This window comes from Rhinolophus sinicus, chromosome 2 (genome assembly GCF_057876585.1).
Source record: "Rhinolophus sinicus isolate RSI-liver-muscle chromosome 2, RSI-T2T, whole genome shotgun sequence".
Classification (NCBI taxonomy): domain Eukaryota; kingdom Metazoa; phylum Chordata; class Mammalia; order Chiroptera; family Rhinolophidae; genus Rhinolophus; species Rhinolophus sinicus.
In genome coordinates this window covers 133,414,315-133,433,184 of record NC_142502.1, presented here as the reverse complement: position 1 = coordinate 133,433,184, position 18,870 = coordinate 133,414,315, and the positions used below count along the sequence as shown (strand labels likewise).

At 43.8% G+C, this 18,870-nt stretch overlaps 2 protein-coding genes across 3 annotated transcripts; both read left to right on the top strand.

The window, feature by feature from the left end:
- Window positions 1-5,264: 5,264 nt before the first annotated feature.
- Window positions 5,265-10,133, top strand: LOC148758917 (lithostathine-like). Its single transcript, XM_074332243.2, has 6 exons — window positions 5,265-5,326; window positions 5,622-5,708; window positions 6,285-6,403; window positions 8,711-8,848; window positions 9,458-9,584; window positions 9,864-10,133. The coding sequence occupies exons 2-6, from the start codon at window positions 5,633-5,635 to the stop codon at window positions 9,929-9,931; spliced, it is 528 nt and encodes a 175-aa protein (XP_074188344.2). The 5' UTR covers window positions 5,265-5,326; window positions 5,622-5,632; the 3' UTR covers window positions 9,932-10,133.
- A 5,283-nt stretch (window positions 10,134-15,416) lies between these two features.
- LOC109439923 (lithostathine-like) lies at window positions 15,417-18,612 on the top strand. Of its 2 annotated transcripts, XM_074332246.2 has the most exons (6): window positions 15,417-15,470; window positions 15,767-15,853; window positions 16,855-16,973; window positions 17,181-17,318; window positions 17,936-18,053; window positions 18,333-18,612. In XM_074332246.2, the coding sequence occupies exons 2-6, from the start codon at window positions 15,778-15,780 to the stop codon at window positions 18,398-18,400; spliced, it is 519 nt and encodes a 172-aa protein (XP_074188347.1). In that variant the 5' UTR covers window positions 15,417-15,470; window positions 15,767-15,777; the 3' UTR covers window positions 18,401-18,612. The 2 variants fall into 2 exon arrangements, with proteins under 2 accessions (XP_074188347.1, XP_019574625.2); XM_019719066.2 differs by lacking the exon at window positions 15,417-15,470 and having other exon boundaries at window positions 15,744-15,853.
- The last annotated feature ends 258 nt before the right edge of the window (window positions 18,613-18,870 follow it).

The window sequence follows — 18,870 nt, the reverse complement described above, 5'->3', positions numbered from 1 at the left end:
TACATGTGTGCTTTCGTGTTTTAGCCTCATAGCAATACTCTGAGGAAGAAGTGGGTATGGGAGAAAATTGAGATCTTGCCTTTGTTCACTTTCATTCAGGCCCCTGGGGAAATGACTGCACGTGCATCCCCACTAGTGTATTGGGGAGTACGAGTATGTATGCTCTGTTTGTGGGGATGTGTTGGGTACAGAGAAAAACACTCTCTGTTGTGCCTTCCTCCTGATGTTGTGTCATGAGAGGCTTTGTGGCATTGCTGTTAGGCTCTCGTGTTATTACAACAGAACTTCTGAAAGTATTTGCATGAAGAATCAATTCTTTCTTAATTTGTAATCTAGCTTGTACCATACTGTTTTTTATTAAAGTACAGGAAGACATTAATTACTTGGACTCTGGTCACAATGCTGAAATGTGGAGCATTTGGAGTTGTCACTCTTCCTTAAAACAATAAAGAAAAAAAGAAACATTTCAAAACCCACAACTTTTCCTGGACTAATATAATCCTGAAACCTCCAGAGACTCCAGAATGCATAGCGTCCATCTCATTTTTGCTAACATGGGGCAGGAGCTGCTAGAGTCATAATCTCTTAGGGACATTAATGGTAATTTTCACAAGCTGCTGAATGCTAAGTGTGTATTGGCTTTAAAGAGTGTGAAATTCCTGGAGGCTGAGATTTTAAGGAGATCTCTATGCATCCATGGCTTTTCTGGAAACTCCACCAGATTCCTGCGGTGAACAGAAAAATAATCACTTTGAAATGTGTCCAGATAAAGACACCACAAGGAAAAAACTTCATGTCATGTCTCTGACAAATATAGATGCAGAACCCTTCAACAAATGTCAGCAAACCAATTTCAACAGAACATTAAAAGCTTCATACAACATGACCAAGGGGGATGTATTTCTGGGATGCAAAGGTGATTCAACATATGCAAATCAATGTGTAACACCAAGTTAAAAGAATAAAGTACAAAATCCCATGATCATATCAAGAGACACCGGAAATGCTTCCAGAATCTAAGACACAACATAGTGCCTGTACTTAACAGAAGGTATTATGTACTCAACGTTTGTCAGAAGGATATATCTCATGTTAAGTGTTGTTACCACAAAAAGAAAACCCATAAGCAAAAAACAGGACACAAGGAAACTTTCAGAGTTGACGATTATATTTATTACCTTGGTTGCGGTGATAGAACCATGAGTCTACACTTATGTCCAAAATACTAAATTGTGCACATTAATTATGTGCACTTTTTGTGTTTTACCTCAATTATACCTCAAAAAATCTGGGAGGTGGAGGACATAATATTCAGGAACTCTGGGAAACCGTGTGCCATATCTTAGTTTTAATGGAATTCTTCAATAAAAGGAACAGGAGCTTCTTGAAGAAATGGTTAACCCTAAGACAGGGGTGGTAGTATATAAAATGATCCTGGAGCATCTTGTTATGCTATAAATTAAGGACGTGTTTATAAAAACAAAAACCTATTGATGGGGATGGGATCTTGCTCACAGAGCTCCCAAAGACCAAAGTTGGAAGTATTTCAGCAATAAAACAAATCAGGTATTATTGGATTAGAAGTCAAAGTACAATGCAAATACCCATGAGCCAACATTGATAAAATTAACTATGAATATATTATATATTAATATTCACATGTTAATTAACCAGAAATGACCAATACTTCATGCAGAAAGAATTACAAATACTTTATGGAGTTGTTCCACATTCACAGAGGGGGAGCATAACTTCCCACATTTTAAGTGCAGGCTGTAGACAGTGAGTTCCTTCCAAGGAGGAAAGCACCCAAAGGGACTCAAAAAAGAATAACTTTACTGTGGAGAAACCTGACCAACACTACATCAACCAGGTGAGCAAAATCAACAGCAACAGTGCTAAGTCTCCTTGATGGTACCTACCTTTGCTATACTATGATACGAACGACAGTGTATCTTTCTGGTCTTCCTCTGCAAAATACACAAACCCAGTCTAATCGTGGCGAGAGGCTCAGGAGGATGTCCAAGAGAGGACTCAACCTGGAACAGTGGTGCCCGGGTTCTTGTCTTCGCAAGAGAAAGACTTCAAGAGCAAGACAGATGCAAGAAAGCACAGGAAGTTTATTGAGATGAAAGTACACACCTGAGAGGGAAGTGTGGGTGAACTCTGAAAGCAAGTCTCACTGAGGAAGGTCTGACCAGGGGTATTTATACCTCCCAGGGGCAGACTTTCATAACATCCCACTGACATGGCTCATCAGATTTCTGCCAGTAGCTGGGACCCCCAGTTTTCCTCTTTTTCTTCCTTGTTTGGCTCCTGCAAAACTGTCATGTTGTCAGATTCATGCTGGGAGTCATAGTAACTGCAATGCAAATGGATTCATAATGAGGTTATAATTTAATGCCTTTGAGGCAGTCCAGAGCTCTCCTTCTCTTGACACAGTGGATAAAATATTTCCCTCTCTCCTAATATTTGTCATTTCTTATTTTTCTCTAATTGAAACTACTCCCCCTCTATTTGGGGAATAATGTAGCTATAACTTTGAGTTAGATCAATATCTGACTTCTCAATAATTTCCTCCTTCAGAGTCCATACTCCTGTTGGGTTGCTGACAGCTCAAAGGCATCTTGCCTGAGATAGGACACAGGCTTCATTTATGTTGACTTAGCTAGATCCTGATATGCATTCTAACCCAATGAAGCAAAATGGGGTGTTTCTGGAAGGACGTGGATTTACCTCAATGCACCCAAGATCAGGGCACAGAGCTGAGTGTCATGAAGTCCCAGGAAAAGGAAGAACAAAGTCAGAAAGTGAGGTTACTCTCTCCTCCTTTTCCTCTCTTTATCTCATTGGATTTTGTTCATACTCTTTCAACCAATCAGTTTCCTTGCCCTTAGGGTACAGGCGAGGTGGTCAAACACGGCTAACTCATTAGAGTATTAGAGTTCTACCAAACTTTTCACTCCAGTGACCCAAAAGGTTATATTCTCACTGAACAAATTCATTTTCAGGAGAATATATGATTATTCTCGTTAGGACTGAGTGTTCACCGTAGTTCAATCAACTCGGGCAAGACGTTTGATGCACATAGTATTATTATGGGTGCTATTCTAACCTCTTAAGTAGAACCTGCGGATGAAACCCAGTTCTTAGGGAAGGTGGGCAGGAATGGATCCCCACAGAATTCTACTGCAGTAAACGAGACTTAACTGTCTCAGGCTCTCATTCTGATCTTGGCTAGTTTTCTGACATAGATTTCTTTCCTTGGCTACTGACCTGTTAGCCCAGGGACCATATCTGCTTCTGACTTAGTACTGTCCTCCAGACTTCCAGCAGTTGTCCAGTTGGCTATTTGCTCATGACCCTCATTGTATTTATCCAGGTTTCACTGGGCTTGAGAACAACGAGGCTTGAGAATTAAGTTCGCGAACTCATCCTAGAAAAAGTGCTCCATAACGCATTGCTGAATATCACTATGGTCACCTTCCAAGTACTTCCCTTGGGAAGCTATGCACTGAGCCTGTGCCTAGTCCACCTGTCAAAGCTATTTTGGAACTCTTTTTCTGGAATGTCCTGAGAGCCCTCGTCGTATTACCCTTGATGTCCTGAATGTCATCAAAATGTCTTCTGTTCAATATTTTCTTTATCTTCGGGTAAAGAAAGAAGTCATTGGGGGCCAGATCAGGTGAGTAGGGAGCGTTTTTCAATACAGTTATTTGTTTACTGGCTGAAAACTCCCTCACAGACAGTGTCTGTGAGCTGGTGCAGTGTCGTGATGCAAGAGTCATGAATTGTTGGCAAAAAGTTCTGGTCGTCTAACTTTTTCACTCAGCCTTTTTAGCACTTCCAAATAGTAAACTTGGTTAACTGTGTGTCCAGTTGGTACAAATTCATGGTGAATAATCCCTCCCATATCAAAAAAGGTTCGCAACATCTTTGCACCATGTTTGTGAACTTAATTGTCAATCCTTGCACGCCTGTGTGTGTGTGTGTGTCTGTGTGTTTCTAGATATTAAAACAGGGTTTTGAAAAATATTATTTACTAACTCGCTTTGATCATTTTCTAAAAACCGCCAACAAAATTCCCATATGCAAATAACAAGCTTACATTTCAGTCAATTTTTCAAGTAGAAATTGCGTTCCATGAAAACTGCAGATGAAAAACATTACAAATGTTTTTTCTCAGGATAACCGTTATATTTCATTATTCAGACTTCCAATTTAGTCATACAGAATATTAAAAGGTTTGAGATTTACTAAAATTACTTATCTTGACTGTTTCATCAAGCTCATCAAGGACATTTTGAAGTGAGATTATATTTTTTTGTTTCTCGAAAGTATATTAGTATGAAGAACGCAGGGTGATGTGATTGTGTTGACTAATGTTGATGACCCAAAACTTTTGGAGACCTTTGCTCTTGCCCCATCAGTGCAAATGTCAACACAGCATAAAAAGACAAATAACACTTTGCTATAATTATGAAAATTGCAACAATATGGTTCCCTGAATGTGTCTTCAAGACCACCATCGAATACAGATCACAATCTGAGAATGCCACTTTGAAGTATCAAATTGCCAGTTCAAAATTGAACTGAATGAGGAACTATTTCTCAGTCTTCCCATAGTGAGGTGGCTGGGGAAGGTAAGTTTGTTCATCTGTTGTCCTTACAATCCTGGCTTGACTATTGATTTTAAAAATGCTGCAACCGCAACCCTGAACCATTGCTCCTTCCCTTGGTTTCAGCTATTACATTTTCCTCAACGAATACTTGCTTCTCACCAATAATTCCAATTCTTATGCCCACCCAACTTTTACTTTCTAATTTGTTTTTATTTAATATTAAGATGTTTAAAGAAACCAATACATGTACTGAAAAATTAAAACATTTATACATATGCCTACAGGAGTGAGTTCTTAGCCGATAGCTCAAAAATACAGTTTTGACATTTTATCTATCCAATGCCACAATATTTTATAAACTACGTAACGTCAGAATTTGTGCCACCGGGCTAACTTCATCCCCGGAAGTTTCCAATACAAGGATTCCCGGCGTGGGAGGAGAAAGTCTGAACTTCACTTGTTTCTCAGGAAAGTGCTGGCCTGCTAACTGGAAAGAAGTAACACCTGAGGTAATTCCCAGCCATTGCCAGGAAGGGTCTACTCCCCATGGTGAGAGGTCCTTGAACTAATGCCAAGCCCTTTCTCATGATACCAGTCTTGATGATACATTTGTATTATGCATTACAGTGCCCTTCCCTCTGATCTTCTTATAAAAGCCCGGTCTTTTCTGATTTGATCAGCCATCGCAGATACCTGCAGAACAGGTAAATAGGTCCTGAGGGAAGATGAGATACTACATATTTGGGAGAATGTTATAGGACGATTCTAGTCTTAAGATCATAGGAGCTCTGAGACTAAGCTAAAGAGGTTCTGGGAAGTCTCTGGGTGAGTAGAGTGTACAGATTCTCCAGGTATTTGCAGAGCTAGACAATGGGATGGATGTCACCAAGATCAATTCATTCTTAGGGGACAAAGGAAAAGAAAGAGGGGAACAGAGGATTCTCTGCATGCACTCTCTCTGACCACACTTCTTTAATGATCTCTGATTGCTTCTTCAAGTCAAGGACACGATGCTGTCATCCATGGCCCTCCACAGCATGTCCTGGATGCTGCTCTCCTGCCTGATGCTTCTATCTCAGGTGCAAGGTGAGATTTCACTGCCTCTAACACTAGGTTCCCTCTGAATGCTCAAGGCCTAGAGGAGGAGGAAGCCTCCTGTGTGATGCATGTGGCAATGGTGGGTATATCCTCACACAAGGAAACTGCCTGCAATTCCTCCATCATCACTGCTTCCTTTGGGGTTACTAATGGTGGGAGGCACTATATTGTCCATTAACAACGAAATGAGATAATTTCTGTTTTGTGTGTGGGCTCTAATTTACATTAGCAGGGTGAAGAGAGGAAGCATGAAGGGTCAGTAATGTGATAACGGGAAGGAGAATGTGGAGAATCCAGTGTGGGAGCAGTCAGCTCAGAGTGGGGGAAGTGTCGGACTTTTGAATAAAGGGCAAGGGTAGAAAGAAAAGAGATGGTCCTTCATTAAATGGGGCTGGTTCAAGATCAAGTAATCCTGAAAGTGCTGGCAATGGTAAGATGTAGTGAAGAGTTTGGTGTCATTTTCATAAGTCTTGGCCTCATATATATTTCCCTAAGTTTACTTCCCAACCCCAAACCCCACTCTTATTTCACTCCATCCTTCTCCTTTGTTTCCTTCCAACCCAGGTGAAGACTCTGAGAGGAAAATTGAGTCTCCGAGGAACAGTTGTCCCGCAGGCTCCTATGCTTATCACTTCCACTGCTATGCTTTGTTTATGACACCAAAATCCTGGCCAGACGCTTATGTGAGTAGTTGCACTTGCAGTTGGGAATGAGAGGGGAAATTACAATTGAGACCAGCGGGAGATAACGTGGTCTCCACTCTGTAGACTTTTTGAGGGTAACTGTGGGGACAGAGCCCCAGAAAGTAGTTTCCAGGGTCTCAGCCTCACATAGACAAGTGCTGGCTCAGGTAGTAAGTGGCCATCAACTGTGATGGAATGGCCATCAGCTGTGGCTAATTGTCAGTCAGCTGTAACCAGTGAGCCATTGGCCACTAATATAACCGCGTCGCTACGCTAGCAGAAAATGGAAGCTAGCAAGAAGATGGTTGCTGAGCTAGCAAGAGCGGATTGCAGAGACGCGGATGTTGCCAGTGAGACTATAGTGATATGACTCCCCATCTATGGCTCCATGGGTGTTCCTTTTTGGCCTCACCATATCCTGCATTCTTATGTGGGGAGCAGGAGCAGAGATCCCGCAGGCCGCCCCGCATGGCACTTGTGTTCTTGTGCAGGGAGCGGGAGCAGAGTACCTGCATGACACCCTGCATGACAAATGGCACAGCGAGCAGGGTATGGTGCCGGCCAAAGCTCTCCGAAGGGCAGTGGAGCAGTTTTATGCCCATGAACACTCAGTCTCAGGAAGACCAGGAGGAGTAGCTGCCGGAGAGCTGGACCCCCGTGGAGGGGTGGGAAGATGTGGATGGTTCCCCAACCATCATAAGATGGAGAAAGCGAAGGACATTGCCGCCCTGTGGGCTGGGAAGTGCTTGTTGAGGCAGCCCGGATGTGGGACTTGTAGTAACAGGAGGAAACGCTTGCTGAGTCCTCCATGGGACATGAGAGTGAGGTCCAGGTCATCCCTCACCCCCAGGACAGCCCTGGCGAATGACTATGGACTATGGGGAATTGCCTTCCATCCCTAATTTAATGGACAGCTTGACTGTTTGCTTGGGAACATACCACCATGTAGTGGAACTGTTGGATGTTTGCTTTTGTGTCTTAACCAGCCGCCATCGACAATATTAAGAACCTTGACTGTGAGCCGCTGTTGTTCCAGCACAGTACCCTGAGAGACGCAGAGAGAGTGGCAGTGCCCTGAGAGCCCTGGCTGAGTCCGGGAAGTCTGGCTGTGTCCAGAGAGAGAGTGGCAGTACCCTGAGAGGCCCAGAGAGTGTGGCAGTGCCCTGAGAGCCCTGGCTGAGCCCAGGAAGTCTGGCTGAGCCCAGAGAGAGTGGCAGTGCCCTGAGAGCCCTGGCTGAGTCCGGGAAGTCTGGCTGTGTCCAGAGAGAGAGTGGCAGTACCCTGAGAGGCCCAGAGAGTGTGGCAGTGCCCTGAGAGCCCTGGCTGAGCCCAGGAAGTCTGGCTGAGCCCAGAGAGAGTGGCAGTGCCCTGAGAGCCCTGGCTGAGTCTGGGAAGTCTGACTGTGCCCAGAAGTACTGGTCGTGCCCTGAGAAACCCTGGCTGTGTCCGGGAAGATTGGTGGTACCCTAAGAAGCCCAGTAAGTCTGGCTGTGCCCAGAATTACTGGTGGTGCCCTGAGAAACCCTGGCTGTGTCTGGGAAGACTAGTGGTATCCTAAGAAGCCCAGGAAGTCTGGCTGTGCCCAGAAGGACTGGTGGTGCCCTGAGAAACCCTGGCTGTGCCCAGAGAGCCTGGCTGTGTCCAGGATATTGCATTTACCTCCAGGCTCCTCGCACAGGGCCCCTTGCGGAAGATGCTTGTCATGTAGATTGTGAGGCAAGAGCCTGTAGGGGTGGAGTGTGGGGACAGAGCCCCAGAAAGTAATTTCCAGGCTCTCGGCCTCACATAGACAGGTGCTGGTTCAGGTAGTAAATGGCCATTAATGTGATTGGATGGCCATCAGCTGTGGCTAGTTGGCCATCAGCTGTAACCAGTGAGCCATTGGCCACTAATATAACTGCTGTGGGTACGCTAGCAGAAAATGGGAGCCAGCAAGAAGATGGTGGCTCAGCTAGCAAGAGCACATTGCAGTTAGCACGGTGGATTGCAGCTAGCAAGTGGGGTTGGTTGACAGAGAAAAGTAGTTGTGGATAGTGTGGCTCCTGCATTCTGTGTCTCCAACCCAGCCACCAGGGAGAATATAGTGGTATGACTCCCCTATCTATGGCTCCGTGGGTGTTCTTTTTGGCCTCACCATATCCTTCTTTCTTATGTGGGGAGCGGGAGCAGAGACCCCACATGACTCCCCACATGACAGTAACAATGGGCATCTGCATCTTTTGCACAAACACCTCTTCCCACCTACCTAAACCGTGTCCTCTCCAGTGACATCTCAAGTCCTCCTCAGTCTCTTCATTCCCCACACAGATTGCCTGCCAGAAGCGACCCACAGGAAACCTTGTGTCTGTACTCAGTGCGGGTGAGGCATCCTTCCTGGCCACTCTTGTCAAGAACAATTTGAACATCCAATCAAACGTCTGGATTGGGATCCATGACCCCACAGAGGTACAATTTCATCTCTCTGATGTCTCTGACGCTGCTATGGATACTCAAACCCACTTCCTGTCCCCTGTGCCTTCCCAGGAAATACCTAGAGTGTTTTGGAGCTCAGAGAATTGAAGGGATGTGTGGGGAAAAGGGAGGGCCTAGGGGTGAGCTGAAGAGATGAGTTTTGTGGAGGATGCTTATCTCCAGTTGAAGTTAATCTGCCTCTTGTCAAGCTTTTTTACACAATTCATTCATAGTGCCTTGTAATCTGTGTTCTGAGCTTCATTGAGTCTACACATCCTGTGCTGAGGAATTCAAAATGAAGATAAGAAGCAGAACCGACATTGCCTTTAAGGCGCAAAGAATAATCGATTACAAATGCACCACCAATTTTCGTTCAGCCAGTAACATTACACTGAGTGGTTGTTCTTAGTGATTATTGGCTTTGGGATTTGCCAAGAGGAACAAGGAGGTAGGGACAGTTTCCCAGAGGAGAGTTCTGTGGCAACAACTGGAAGAGCAGAACAAATGTCATGATGCTGAGAAAGGGATCAGATATCCAGCTGAGAGGGTTATTCAAGGAGAATCTAATGGCCATTTTTCCTCACCTGGCTCCATTCTCTATAGGGCTATCGGCCAAATGCCGGTGGATGGGCGTGGATCAGTAATGATGTGCTGGATTACGAAGCCTGGGAGAAACATCCTTCCACCATCTCAAACCCTGGCTACTGTGGGAGCCTGTCACCAAGCTCAGGTAAGAAAGAGGGAAGTAAACTATGGCCGACCTTTCCATCCCCATCCCACATTTCTGGGCCTGACCTCAGGGAATCCTCCTGAAGTAGGAAATGCAATGTAGGTTAATCTCCTTCCATCCCCTCCCATCTCTTCTTTATGTGAGTGTCCATCCCCTAGAGTGTGGGCCCTGGTGCAGAAGAGGGAGGGGCTATGAATCCAAACCCAGAGTCAGGGATGCCATTCCTTTGGGTCACAAGCTCCATCAGCACCATTCACTTTAGCTCTTCTCTCTCTGCAGGATATCTGAAATGGAAAGATTATCAATGTCATGAGAAGTTACCCTATATCTGCAAGTTGGAGGCCTAGATGGCGTGAGAGTGAGAGACCAGAATTTGGGATGCAGTTCATGGTCAACATGGGAGAAGACCCACCCAGCAAGGGAATATTCTCCCCACACCCTCGATCCTGATCTCTTATTTCTGATTTTCCCTCATCCTCAGTCTCATTTCAGGCTTTTTGTGTTTCATTGCCTGAGAAATCAAAGAATAATGATAAATATTTTACTCCATACATGTGTGCTTTCGTGTTTTAGCCTCATAGCAATACTCTGAGGAAGAAGTGGGTATGGGAGAAAATTGAGATCTTGCCTTTGTTCACTTTCATTCAGGCCCCTGGGGAAATGACTGCACGTGCATCCCCACTAGTGTATTGGGGAGTACGAGTATGTATGCTCTGTTTGTGGGGTTGTGTTGGGTACAGAGAAAAACACTCTCTGTTGTGCCTTCCTCCTGATGTTGTGTCATGAGAGGCTTTGTGGGATTGCTGTTAGGCTCTCGTGTTATTACAACAGAACTTCTGAAAGTATTTGCATGAAGAATCAATTATTTTCTTAATTTGTAATCTAGCTTGTACCATACTGTTTTTTATTAAAGTACAGTAAGACATTAATTACTTGGACTCTGGTCACAATGCTGAAATGTGGAGCATTTGGAGTTGTCACTCTTCCTTAAAACAATAAAGAAAAAAAAAACATTTCAAAACCCACAACTTTTCCTGGACTAATATAATCCTGAAACCTGCAGAGACTCCAGAATGCATAGCGTCCATCTCATTTCTGCTAACATGGAGCAGGAGCTGCTAGAGTCATAATCTCTTAGGGACATTAATGGTAATTTTCACATGCTGCCGAATGCTAAGTGTGTATTGGCTTTAAAGAGTGTGAAATTCCTGGAGGCTGAGATTTTAGGGAGGTCTCCATGCATCCATGGCTGTTACTTCCGAAAACCTCAACAGATTCTTGCAGTGGACAGAAAAATAACCACTTTGAAATCTGTCCGGTTAAAGACACCACAAGGAAAAAATAACTTCATGTCATGTCCCTGACAAATATAGATGCAGAACCCTTCAACAAATGTTAGCAGATCAATTTCAACAGAACATTAAAAGCTTTATACAACATGACCAAGTGGGATGTATTTCTGGGATGCAAGGGTGAGTCAACCTATGCAAATCAATCAATGTGTTACACCAAATTAAAAGAATAAAGGACATATATCCCATGACCATATCAAGAGAAACCGGAAATGCTTCCAGAATCTAAGGCACAACATAGTGCCTGTACATAACAGAAGGCATTGTGCACTCAAAGTTTCTCAGGAGGATATATCTCTTGTGAAGTGTTGTTACCACAAAAAGAAAAACCCATAAACGAAAAACAGGACACAAGGAAACTTTCAGAGGTGACGGATATATTTATTACCTTGGTTGTGGTGATAGTACCATGAGTCTATACATATGTCCAAAATACTAAATTGTGCACATTAATTATGTACAGTTTTGGTGTTTTACCTCAATTATACCTCAATAAATCTGGGGGGTGAAGAACATAATATTCAGGAACTCTGGGAAACTATGTGCCATATCTTAATTTTAATGGCATTCTCTAATAAAAGGAACAGAGCTAATTGAAGAAATGGTTAACCCTAAGACAGGGGTGGTAGTATATAAAATGATCCTGGAGCATCTTGTTATGCTATAAATTAAGGACGTGTTTATAAAAACAAAAACCTATTGATGGGGATGGGATCTTGCTCACAGAGCTCCCAAAGACCAAAGTTGGAAGTATTTCAGCAATAAAACAAATCAGGTATTATTGGATTAGAAGTCAAAGTACAATGCAAATACCCATGAGCCAACATTGATAAAATTAACTATGCATATATTATATATTAATATTCACATGTTAATTAACCAGAAATGACCAATACTTCATGCAGAAAGAATTACAAATACTTTATGGAGTTGTTCCACATTCACAGAGGGGGAGCATAACTTCCCACATTTTAAGGGCGGGCTGTAGACAGTGAGTTCCTTCCAAGGAGTAAAGCACCCAAAGGGACTCAAAAAAGAATAACTTTACTGTGGAGAAACCTGACCAACACTACATCAACCAGGTGAGCAAAATCAACAGCAACAGTGCTAAGTCTCCTTGATGGTACCTACCTTTGCTATACTATGATACGAACGACAGTGTATCTTTCTGGTCTTCCTCTGCAAAATACACAAACCCAGTCTAATCGTGGCGAGAGGCTCAGGAGGATGTCCAAGAGAGGACTCAACCTGGAACAGTGGTGCCCGGGTTCTTGTCTTCGCAAGAGAAAGACTTCAAGAGCAAGACAGATGCAAGAAAGCACAGGAAGTTTATTGAGATGAAAGTACACACCTGAGAGGGAAGTGTGGGTGAACTCTGAGAGCAAGTCTCACTGAGGAAGGTCTGACCAGGGGTATTTATGCCTCCCAGGGGCAGACTTTCATAACATCCCACTGACATGGCTCATCAGATTCCTGCCAGTAGCTGGGACCCCCAGTTTTCCTCTTTTTCTTCCTTGTTTGGCTCCTGCAAAACTGTCATGTTGTCAGATTCATGCTGGGAGTCATAGTAACTGCAATGCAAATGGATTCATAATGAGGTTATAATTTAATGCCTTTGAGGCAGTCCAGAGCTCTCCTTCTCTTGATACAGTGGATAAAATATTTCCCTCTCTCCTAATATTTGTCATTTCTTATTTTTCTCTAATTGAAACTACTCCCCCTCTATTTGGGGAATAATGTAGCTATAACTTTGAGTTAGATCAATATCTGACTCCCCAATAATTTCCTCCTTCAGAGTCCATACTCCTGTTGGGTTGCTGACAGCTCAAAGGCATCTTGCCTGAGATAGGACACAGGCTTCATTTATGTTGGCTTAGCTAGATCCTGATATGCATTCTAACCCAATGAAGCAAAATAGGGTGTTTCTGGAAGGACGTGGATTTACCTCAATGCACCCAAGATCAGGGCACAGAGCTGAGTGTCATGAAGTCCCAGGAAAAGGAAGAACAAAGTCAGAAAGTGAGGTTACTCTCTCCTCCTTTTCCTCTTTATCTCATTGGATTTTGTTCATGCTCTTTCAACCAATCAGTTTCCTTGCCCTCAGGGTACAGGCGAGGTGTTCAAACACGGCTAACTCATTAGAGTATTAGAGTTCTACCAAACTTTTCACTCCAGTGACCCAAAAGGTTATATTCTCACTGAACAAATTCCTTTTTAGGAGAATATATGATTATTCTCGTTAGGACTGGGTGTTCACCGTAGTTCAATCAACTCGGGCAAGAAGTTTGATGCACATAGTATTATTATGGGTGCTATGCTAACCTCTTAAGTAGGACCTGCGGATGAAACCCAGTTCTTAGGGAAGGTGGGCAGGAATGGATCCCCACAGAATTCTACTGCAGTAAACGAGACTTAACTGTCTCAGGCTCTCATTCTGATCTTGGCTAGTTTTCTGATGTAGATTCCTTTCCTTGGCTACTGACCTGTTAGCCCAGGGACCATATCTGCTTCTGACTTAGTACTGTCCTCCAGACTTCCAGCAGTTGTCCAGTTGGCTATTTGCTCATGACCCTCATTGTATTTATCCAGTTTTCACTGGGTTTGAGAACAACGAGTTCTGAGAATTAAGTTCGTGAACTCATCCTAGAAAAAGTGCTCCATAACGCATTGCTGAATATCACTATGGTCACCTTCCAAGTACTTCCCTTGGGAAGCTATGCACTGAGCCTATGCCTAGTCCACCTGTCAAAGCAATTTTGGAGCTCTTTTTCTGGAATGTCCTGAGAGCCCTCGTCATATTACCCTTGATGTCCTGAATGTCATCAAAATGTCTTCCGTTCAATATTTTCTTTATCTTCGGGTAAAGAAAGAAGTCATTGGGGGCCAGGTCAGGTGAGTAGGGAGGGTGTTCCAATACAGTTATTTGTTTACTGGCTAAAAACTCCCTCATAGACTGTGCTGTGTGATTGGTGCACTGTCGTGATGCAAGAGCCATGAATTGTTGGCAAAAAGTTCTGGTCGTCTAACTTTTTCACTCAGCCTTTTCAGCACTTCCAAATAGTAAACTTGGTTAACTGTGTGTCCAGTTGGTACAAATTCATGGTGAATAATCCCTCCCATATCAAAAAAGGTTCGCAACATCTTTGCACCATGTTTGTGAACTTAATTGTCAATCCTTGCACGCCTGTGTGTGTGTGTGTTTGTGTGTGTGTTTCTAGATATTAAAACAGGGTTTTGAAAAATATTATTTACTAACTCGCTTTGATCATTTTCTAAAAACCGCCAACAAAATTCCCATATGCAAATAACAAGCTTACATTTCAGTCAATTTTTCAAGTAGAAATTGCGTTCTATGAAAACTGCAGATGAAAACCATTACAAATGTTTTTTCTCAGGATAACCGTTATATTTTATTATGCAGACTTCCAATTTAGTCATACAGAATATTAAAAGGTTTGAGATTTACTACAATTAATTATCTTGATTGTTTTATCAAGCTCATCAAGGACACTTTGAAGTGAGATTATATTTTTTTGTTTCTCGAAAGTGTATTAATATGAAGAACGAAAGGTGATGTGATTGCGTTGATTAATGTTGATGACCCAAAAATTTGGCAACCTTTGCTCTTGCCCCATCAGTGCAAATGTCAACACAGCATAAAAAGACAAATAACACTTTGCTATAATTATGAAAATTGCAACAATATGGTTCCCTGAATGTGTCTTCAAGACCACCATCGAATACAGATCACAATCTGAGAATGCCACTTTGAAGTATCAAATTGCCAGTTCAAAATTGAACTGAATGAGGAACTATTTCTCAGTCTTCCCATAGTGAGGTGGCTGGGGAAGGTAAGTTTGTTCATCTGTTGTCCTTACAATCCTGACTTGACTATTGATTTTAAAAATGCTGCAACCGCAACCCTGAACCATTGCTCCTTCCCTTGGTTTCAGCTATTACATTTTCCTCAACAAATACTTGCTTCTCACCAATAATTCCAATTCTTATGCCCACCCAACTTTTACTTTCTAATTTGTTTTTATTTAATATTAAGATGTTTAAAGAAACCAATACATGTACTGAAAAATTAAAACATTTATACATATGCCTACAGGAGTGAGTTCTTAGCCGATAGCTCAAAAATACAGTTTTGACATTTTATCTATCCAATGCCACAATATTTTACAAACTACGTAACGTCAGAATTTGTGCCACCGGGCTAACTTCATCCCCGGAAGTTTCCAATACAAGGATTCCCGGAATGGGAGGAGAAAGTCCGAACTTCACTTGTTTCTCAGGAAAGTGCTGGCCTGCTAACTGGAAAGAAGTAACACCTGAGGTAATTCCCAGCCATTGCCAGGAAGGGTCTACTCCCCATGGTGAGAGGTCCTTGAACTAATGCCAAGCCCTTCCTCATGATCCCAATTCTGATGCCACGTTTCTGTTATTCATTACAGTGCCCTCGCCTCTGATCTTCTTATAAAAGCCCGGTCTTTTCTGATTTGATCAGCCATCGCAGATACCTGCAGAACAGGTAAATAGGACCTGAGGGAAGATGAGATACTACATATTTGGGAGAATGTTATAGGACGATTCTAGTCTTAAGATCATAGGAGCTCTGAGACTAAGCTAAGGAGGTTCTGGGAAGTCTCTGGGTGAGTAGAGTGTACAGATTCTCCAGGTATTTGCAGAGCTAGACAATGGGATGGATGTCACCAAGATCAATTCATTCCTAGGGGACAAAGGAAAAGCAAGAGGGAAAACAGAGGATTCTCTGCATGCACTCTCTCTGACCACACTTCTTTAATGATCTCTGATTGCTTCTTCAAGTCAAGGACACGATGCTGTCATCCATGGCCCTCCGCAGCATGTCCTGGATGCTGCTCTCCTGCCTGATGCTTCTATCTCAGGTGCAAGGTGAGATTTCACTGCCTCTAACACTAGGTTCCCTCTGAATGCTCAAGGCCTAGAGGAGGAGGAAGCCTCCTGTGTGATGCATGTGGCAATGGTGGGTATATCCTCACACAAGGAAACTGCCTGCAATTCCTCCATCATCACTGCTTCCTTTGGGGTTACTAATGGTGGGAGGCACTATATTGTCCATTAACAACGAAATGAGATAATTTCTGTTTTGTGTGTGGGCTCTAATTTACATTAGCAGGTGAAGAGAGGAAGCATGAAGGGTCAGTAATGTGATAACGGGAAGGAGAATGTGGAGAATCCAGTGTGGGAGCAGTCAGCTCAGAGTGGGGGAAGTGTCGGACTTTTGAATAAAGGGCAAGGGTAGAAAGAAAAGAGATGGTCCTTCATTAAATGGGGCTGGTTCAAGATCAAGTAATCCTGAAAGTGCTGGCAATGGTAAGATGTAGTGAAGAGTTTGGTGTCATTTTCATAAGTCTTGGCCTCATATATATTTCCCTAAGTTTACTTCCCAACCCCAAACCCCACTGTGGGGACAGAGACAGGATTGCAGTTTCCAGGCTCTCGACCTCACGTTGAAGGGTGCTGGCTCAGGTAGGAAATGGCCATCAACTGTGATTGAATGGCCATCAGCTCTGGCCAGTTGGCCATCATCTGTAACCAGTGAGCCATTGGCAACTAATATATGTGCTGTGGCTACGCTAGCAGAAAATGGTGGCTAGCAAGAAGATGGTGGCTGAGATAGCAAGAGCGGATTGCAGAGACGCGGATGCCGCCAGCAAGAATATAGTGATATGACTACCCCATCTATGGCTCCGTGGGTGTTCCTTTTTTGCCTAGCCATATCCTGCATTCTTATATGTGGAGTGGGAGCACAGACCCCGAAGGCCGCGTCACAGGACACATGGCGCAGCGAGCTGGATCTCCTGTATGATGGCCTACATGACACCTCCTCTTTATTTCACTCCATACTTCTCCTTTGTTTTCTTCCAACCCAGGTGAAGACTCTGAGAAGAATCTTGAGTCTCCGAGGAGAAATTGTCCCACAGGCTCCTATGGTTATCGCTTCCACTGCTATGCTTTGTTTAGGACGCCAAAATCCTGGCCAGAGGCTGTTGTGAGTAGTTGCACTTGCAGTTGGGAGTGAGGGGGGGAAGTACAGTTGAGACCAGAGGTAGAGAACATGGTCTCCATTCTGCAGACTTTTTGAGGGTAACAATGGGCACCCTCATCTTTTGCACAAACACCTCTTCTCACCTACCTAAACCGTGTCCTCCCCAATGACAACTCAAGCTCCTCCTCAATCTCTTCCTTCCCCACACAGATGAGCTGCCAGAAGCGACCCAAAGGAAACCTTGTGTCTGTACTCAGTGCGGGTGAGGCATCCTTCCTGGCCACTCTTGTCAAGACCAATTTGAACATCCAGTCAAACGTCTGGATTGGGATCCATGATGCCAGACAGGTACAATTACATCTCTCTGATGTCTCTGACGCTGCTATGGATACTCAGACCCACTTCCTGTCCCCTGTGCCTTCCCAGGAAATACCTAGAGTGTTTTGGAGCTCAGAGAATTGAAGGGATGTGTGGGGAAAAGGGAGGACCTTGGGGTGAGCTGAAGAGATGAGTTTTGTGGAGGATGCTTATCTCCAGTTGAAGTTAATCTGCCTCTTGTCAAGCTTTTTTACACAATTCACTCATAGTGCCTTGTAATCTGTGCTCTGGGCTTCATTGAGTCTACACATCCTGTGCTGAGGAATTCAAAATGAAGATAAGAAGCAGAACTGACATTGCCTTTAAGGCGCAAAGAATAATCGATTACAAATGCACCACCAATTTTCGTTCAGCCAGTAACATTACACTGAGTGGTTGTTCTTAGTGATTATTGGCTTTGGGATTTGCCAAGAGGAACAAGGAGGTAGGGACAGTTTCCCAGAGGAGAGTTCTGTGGCAACAACTGGAAGAGCAGAACAAATGTCATGATGCTGAGAAAGGGATCAGATATCCAGCTGAGGGGATTGTTCAGGGAGAATCTATTGGCCATTTTTCCTCACCTGGCTCCATTCTCTATGGGCTGTCAGCCGAATTCCGGTGGATGGGAGTGGAATAATAATGATATGCTGGATTACGAAGCCTGGGAGGAACATCCTTCCACCATCTCAAACCCTGGCGACTGCGGGAGCCTGTCACCAAGCTCAGGTAAGAAAGAGGGAAGTAAACTATGGCCAACCTTTCCATCCCCAACCCCCATTTCTGGGCCTGACCTCAGGGAATCCTCCTGAGGTAGGAAATGCAATGTAGGTTAATCTCCTTCCATCCCCTCCCATCTCTTCTTTATGTGAGTCTCCTTCCCCTAGAGTGTGGGCCCAGGTGCAGAAGAGGGAGGGGCTATGAATCCAAACCCAGAGTCAGGGATGCCACTCCTTTGGGTCACAAGCTCCATCAGCCCCATTCACTTTAGCTCTTTTCTCTCTGCAGGATATCTGAAATGGAAAGATTATCAATGTCATGAGAAGTTACCCTATATCTGCAAGTTCGAGGCCTAGATGGGGTGAGAGTGAGAGACCAGAATTTGGGATGCAGCTGATGGTCAACATGGGACCAATTGAGAAGACCCACCCAGCAAGGGAATATTCTCCCCACACCCTCGAATCTGATCTCTTATTTCTGATTTTCCCTCATCCTCAGTCTCATTTCAGGCTTTTTGTGTTTCATTGCCTGAGAAATCAAAGAATAATAATAAACATTTTACTCCATACATGTGTGCTTTTGTGTTTCAGCCTCAGAGTAATACTCTGAGGAAGAAGTGGGTATGGGAGAAAATTGAGATCTTGCCTTTGTTCACATTCATTCAGGCCCCTGGGGAAATGACTACACGTGCATCCCCACTGGTGTGTATTGGGGAGTACAAGTATGTATGCTCTGTTTGTGGGGTTGTGTTGGGTACAGAGAAAAACACTCTCTGTTGTGCCCTCCTCCTGATGTTGTGTCATGAGAGGCTTTGTGGCATTGCTGT

Excerpts from the sequence above, each read along its gene's own strand:
- LOC148758917 (XM_074332243.2), top strand. The coding sequence starts at position 5,633 with ATGCTGTCATCCATGGCCCTCCACAGCATGTCCTGGATGCTGCTCTCC. Across the intron at positions 5,709-6,284 it reads GCTTCTATCTCAGGTGCAAG|GTGAAGACTCTGAGAGGAAA; the intron begins GTGAGATTTCAC and ends CTTCCAACCCAG. Across the intron at positions 8,849-9,457 it reads GGATCCATGACCCCACAGAG|GGCTATCGGCCAAATGCCGG; the intron begins GTACAATTTCAT and ends CATTCTCTATAG.
- LOC109439923 (XM_074332246.2), top strand. The coding sequence starts at position 15,778 with ATGCTGTCATCCATGGCCCTCCGCAGCATGTCCTGGATGCTGCTCTCC. Across the intron at positions 16,974-17,180 it reads AATCCTGGCCAGAGGCTGTT|ATGAGCTGCCAGAAGCGACC; the intron begins GTGAGTAGTTGC and ends TTCCCCACACAG. Across the intron at positions 18,054-18,332 it reads GAGCCTGTCACCAAGCTCAG|GATATCTGAAATGGAAAGAT; the intron begins GTAAGAAAGAGG and ends TTCTCTCTGCAG.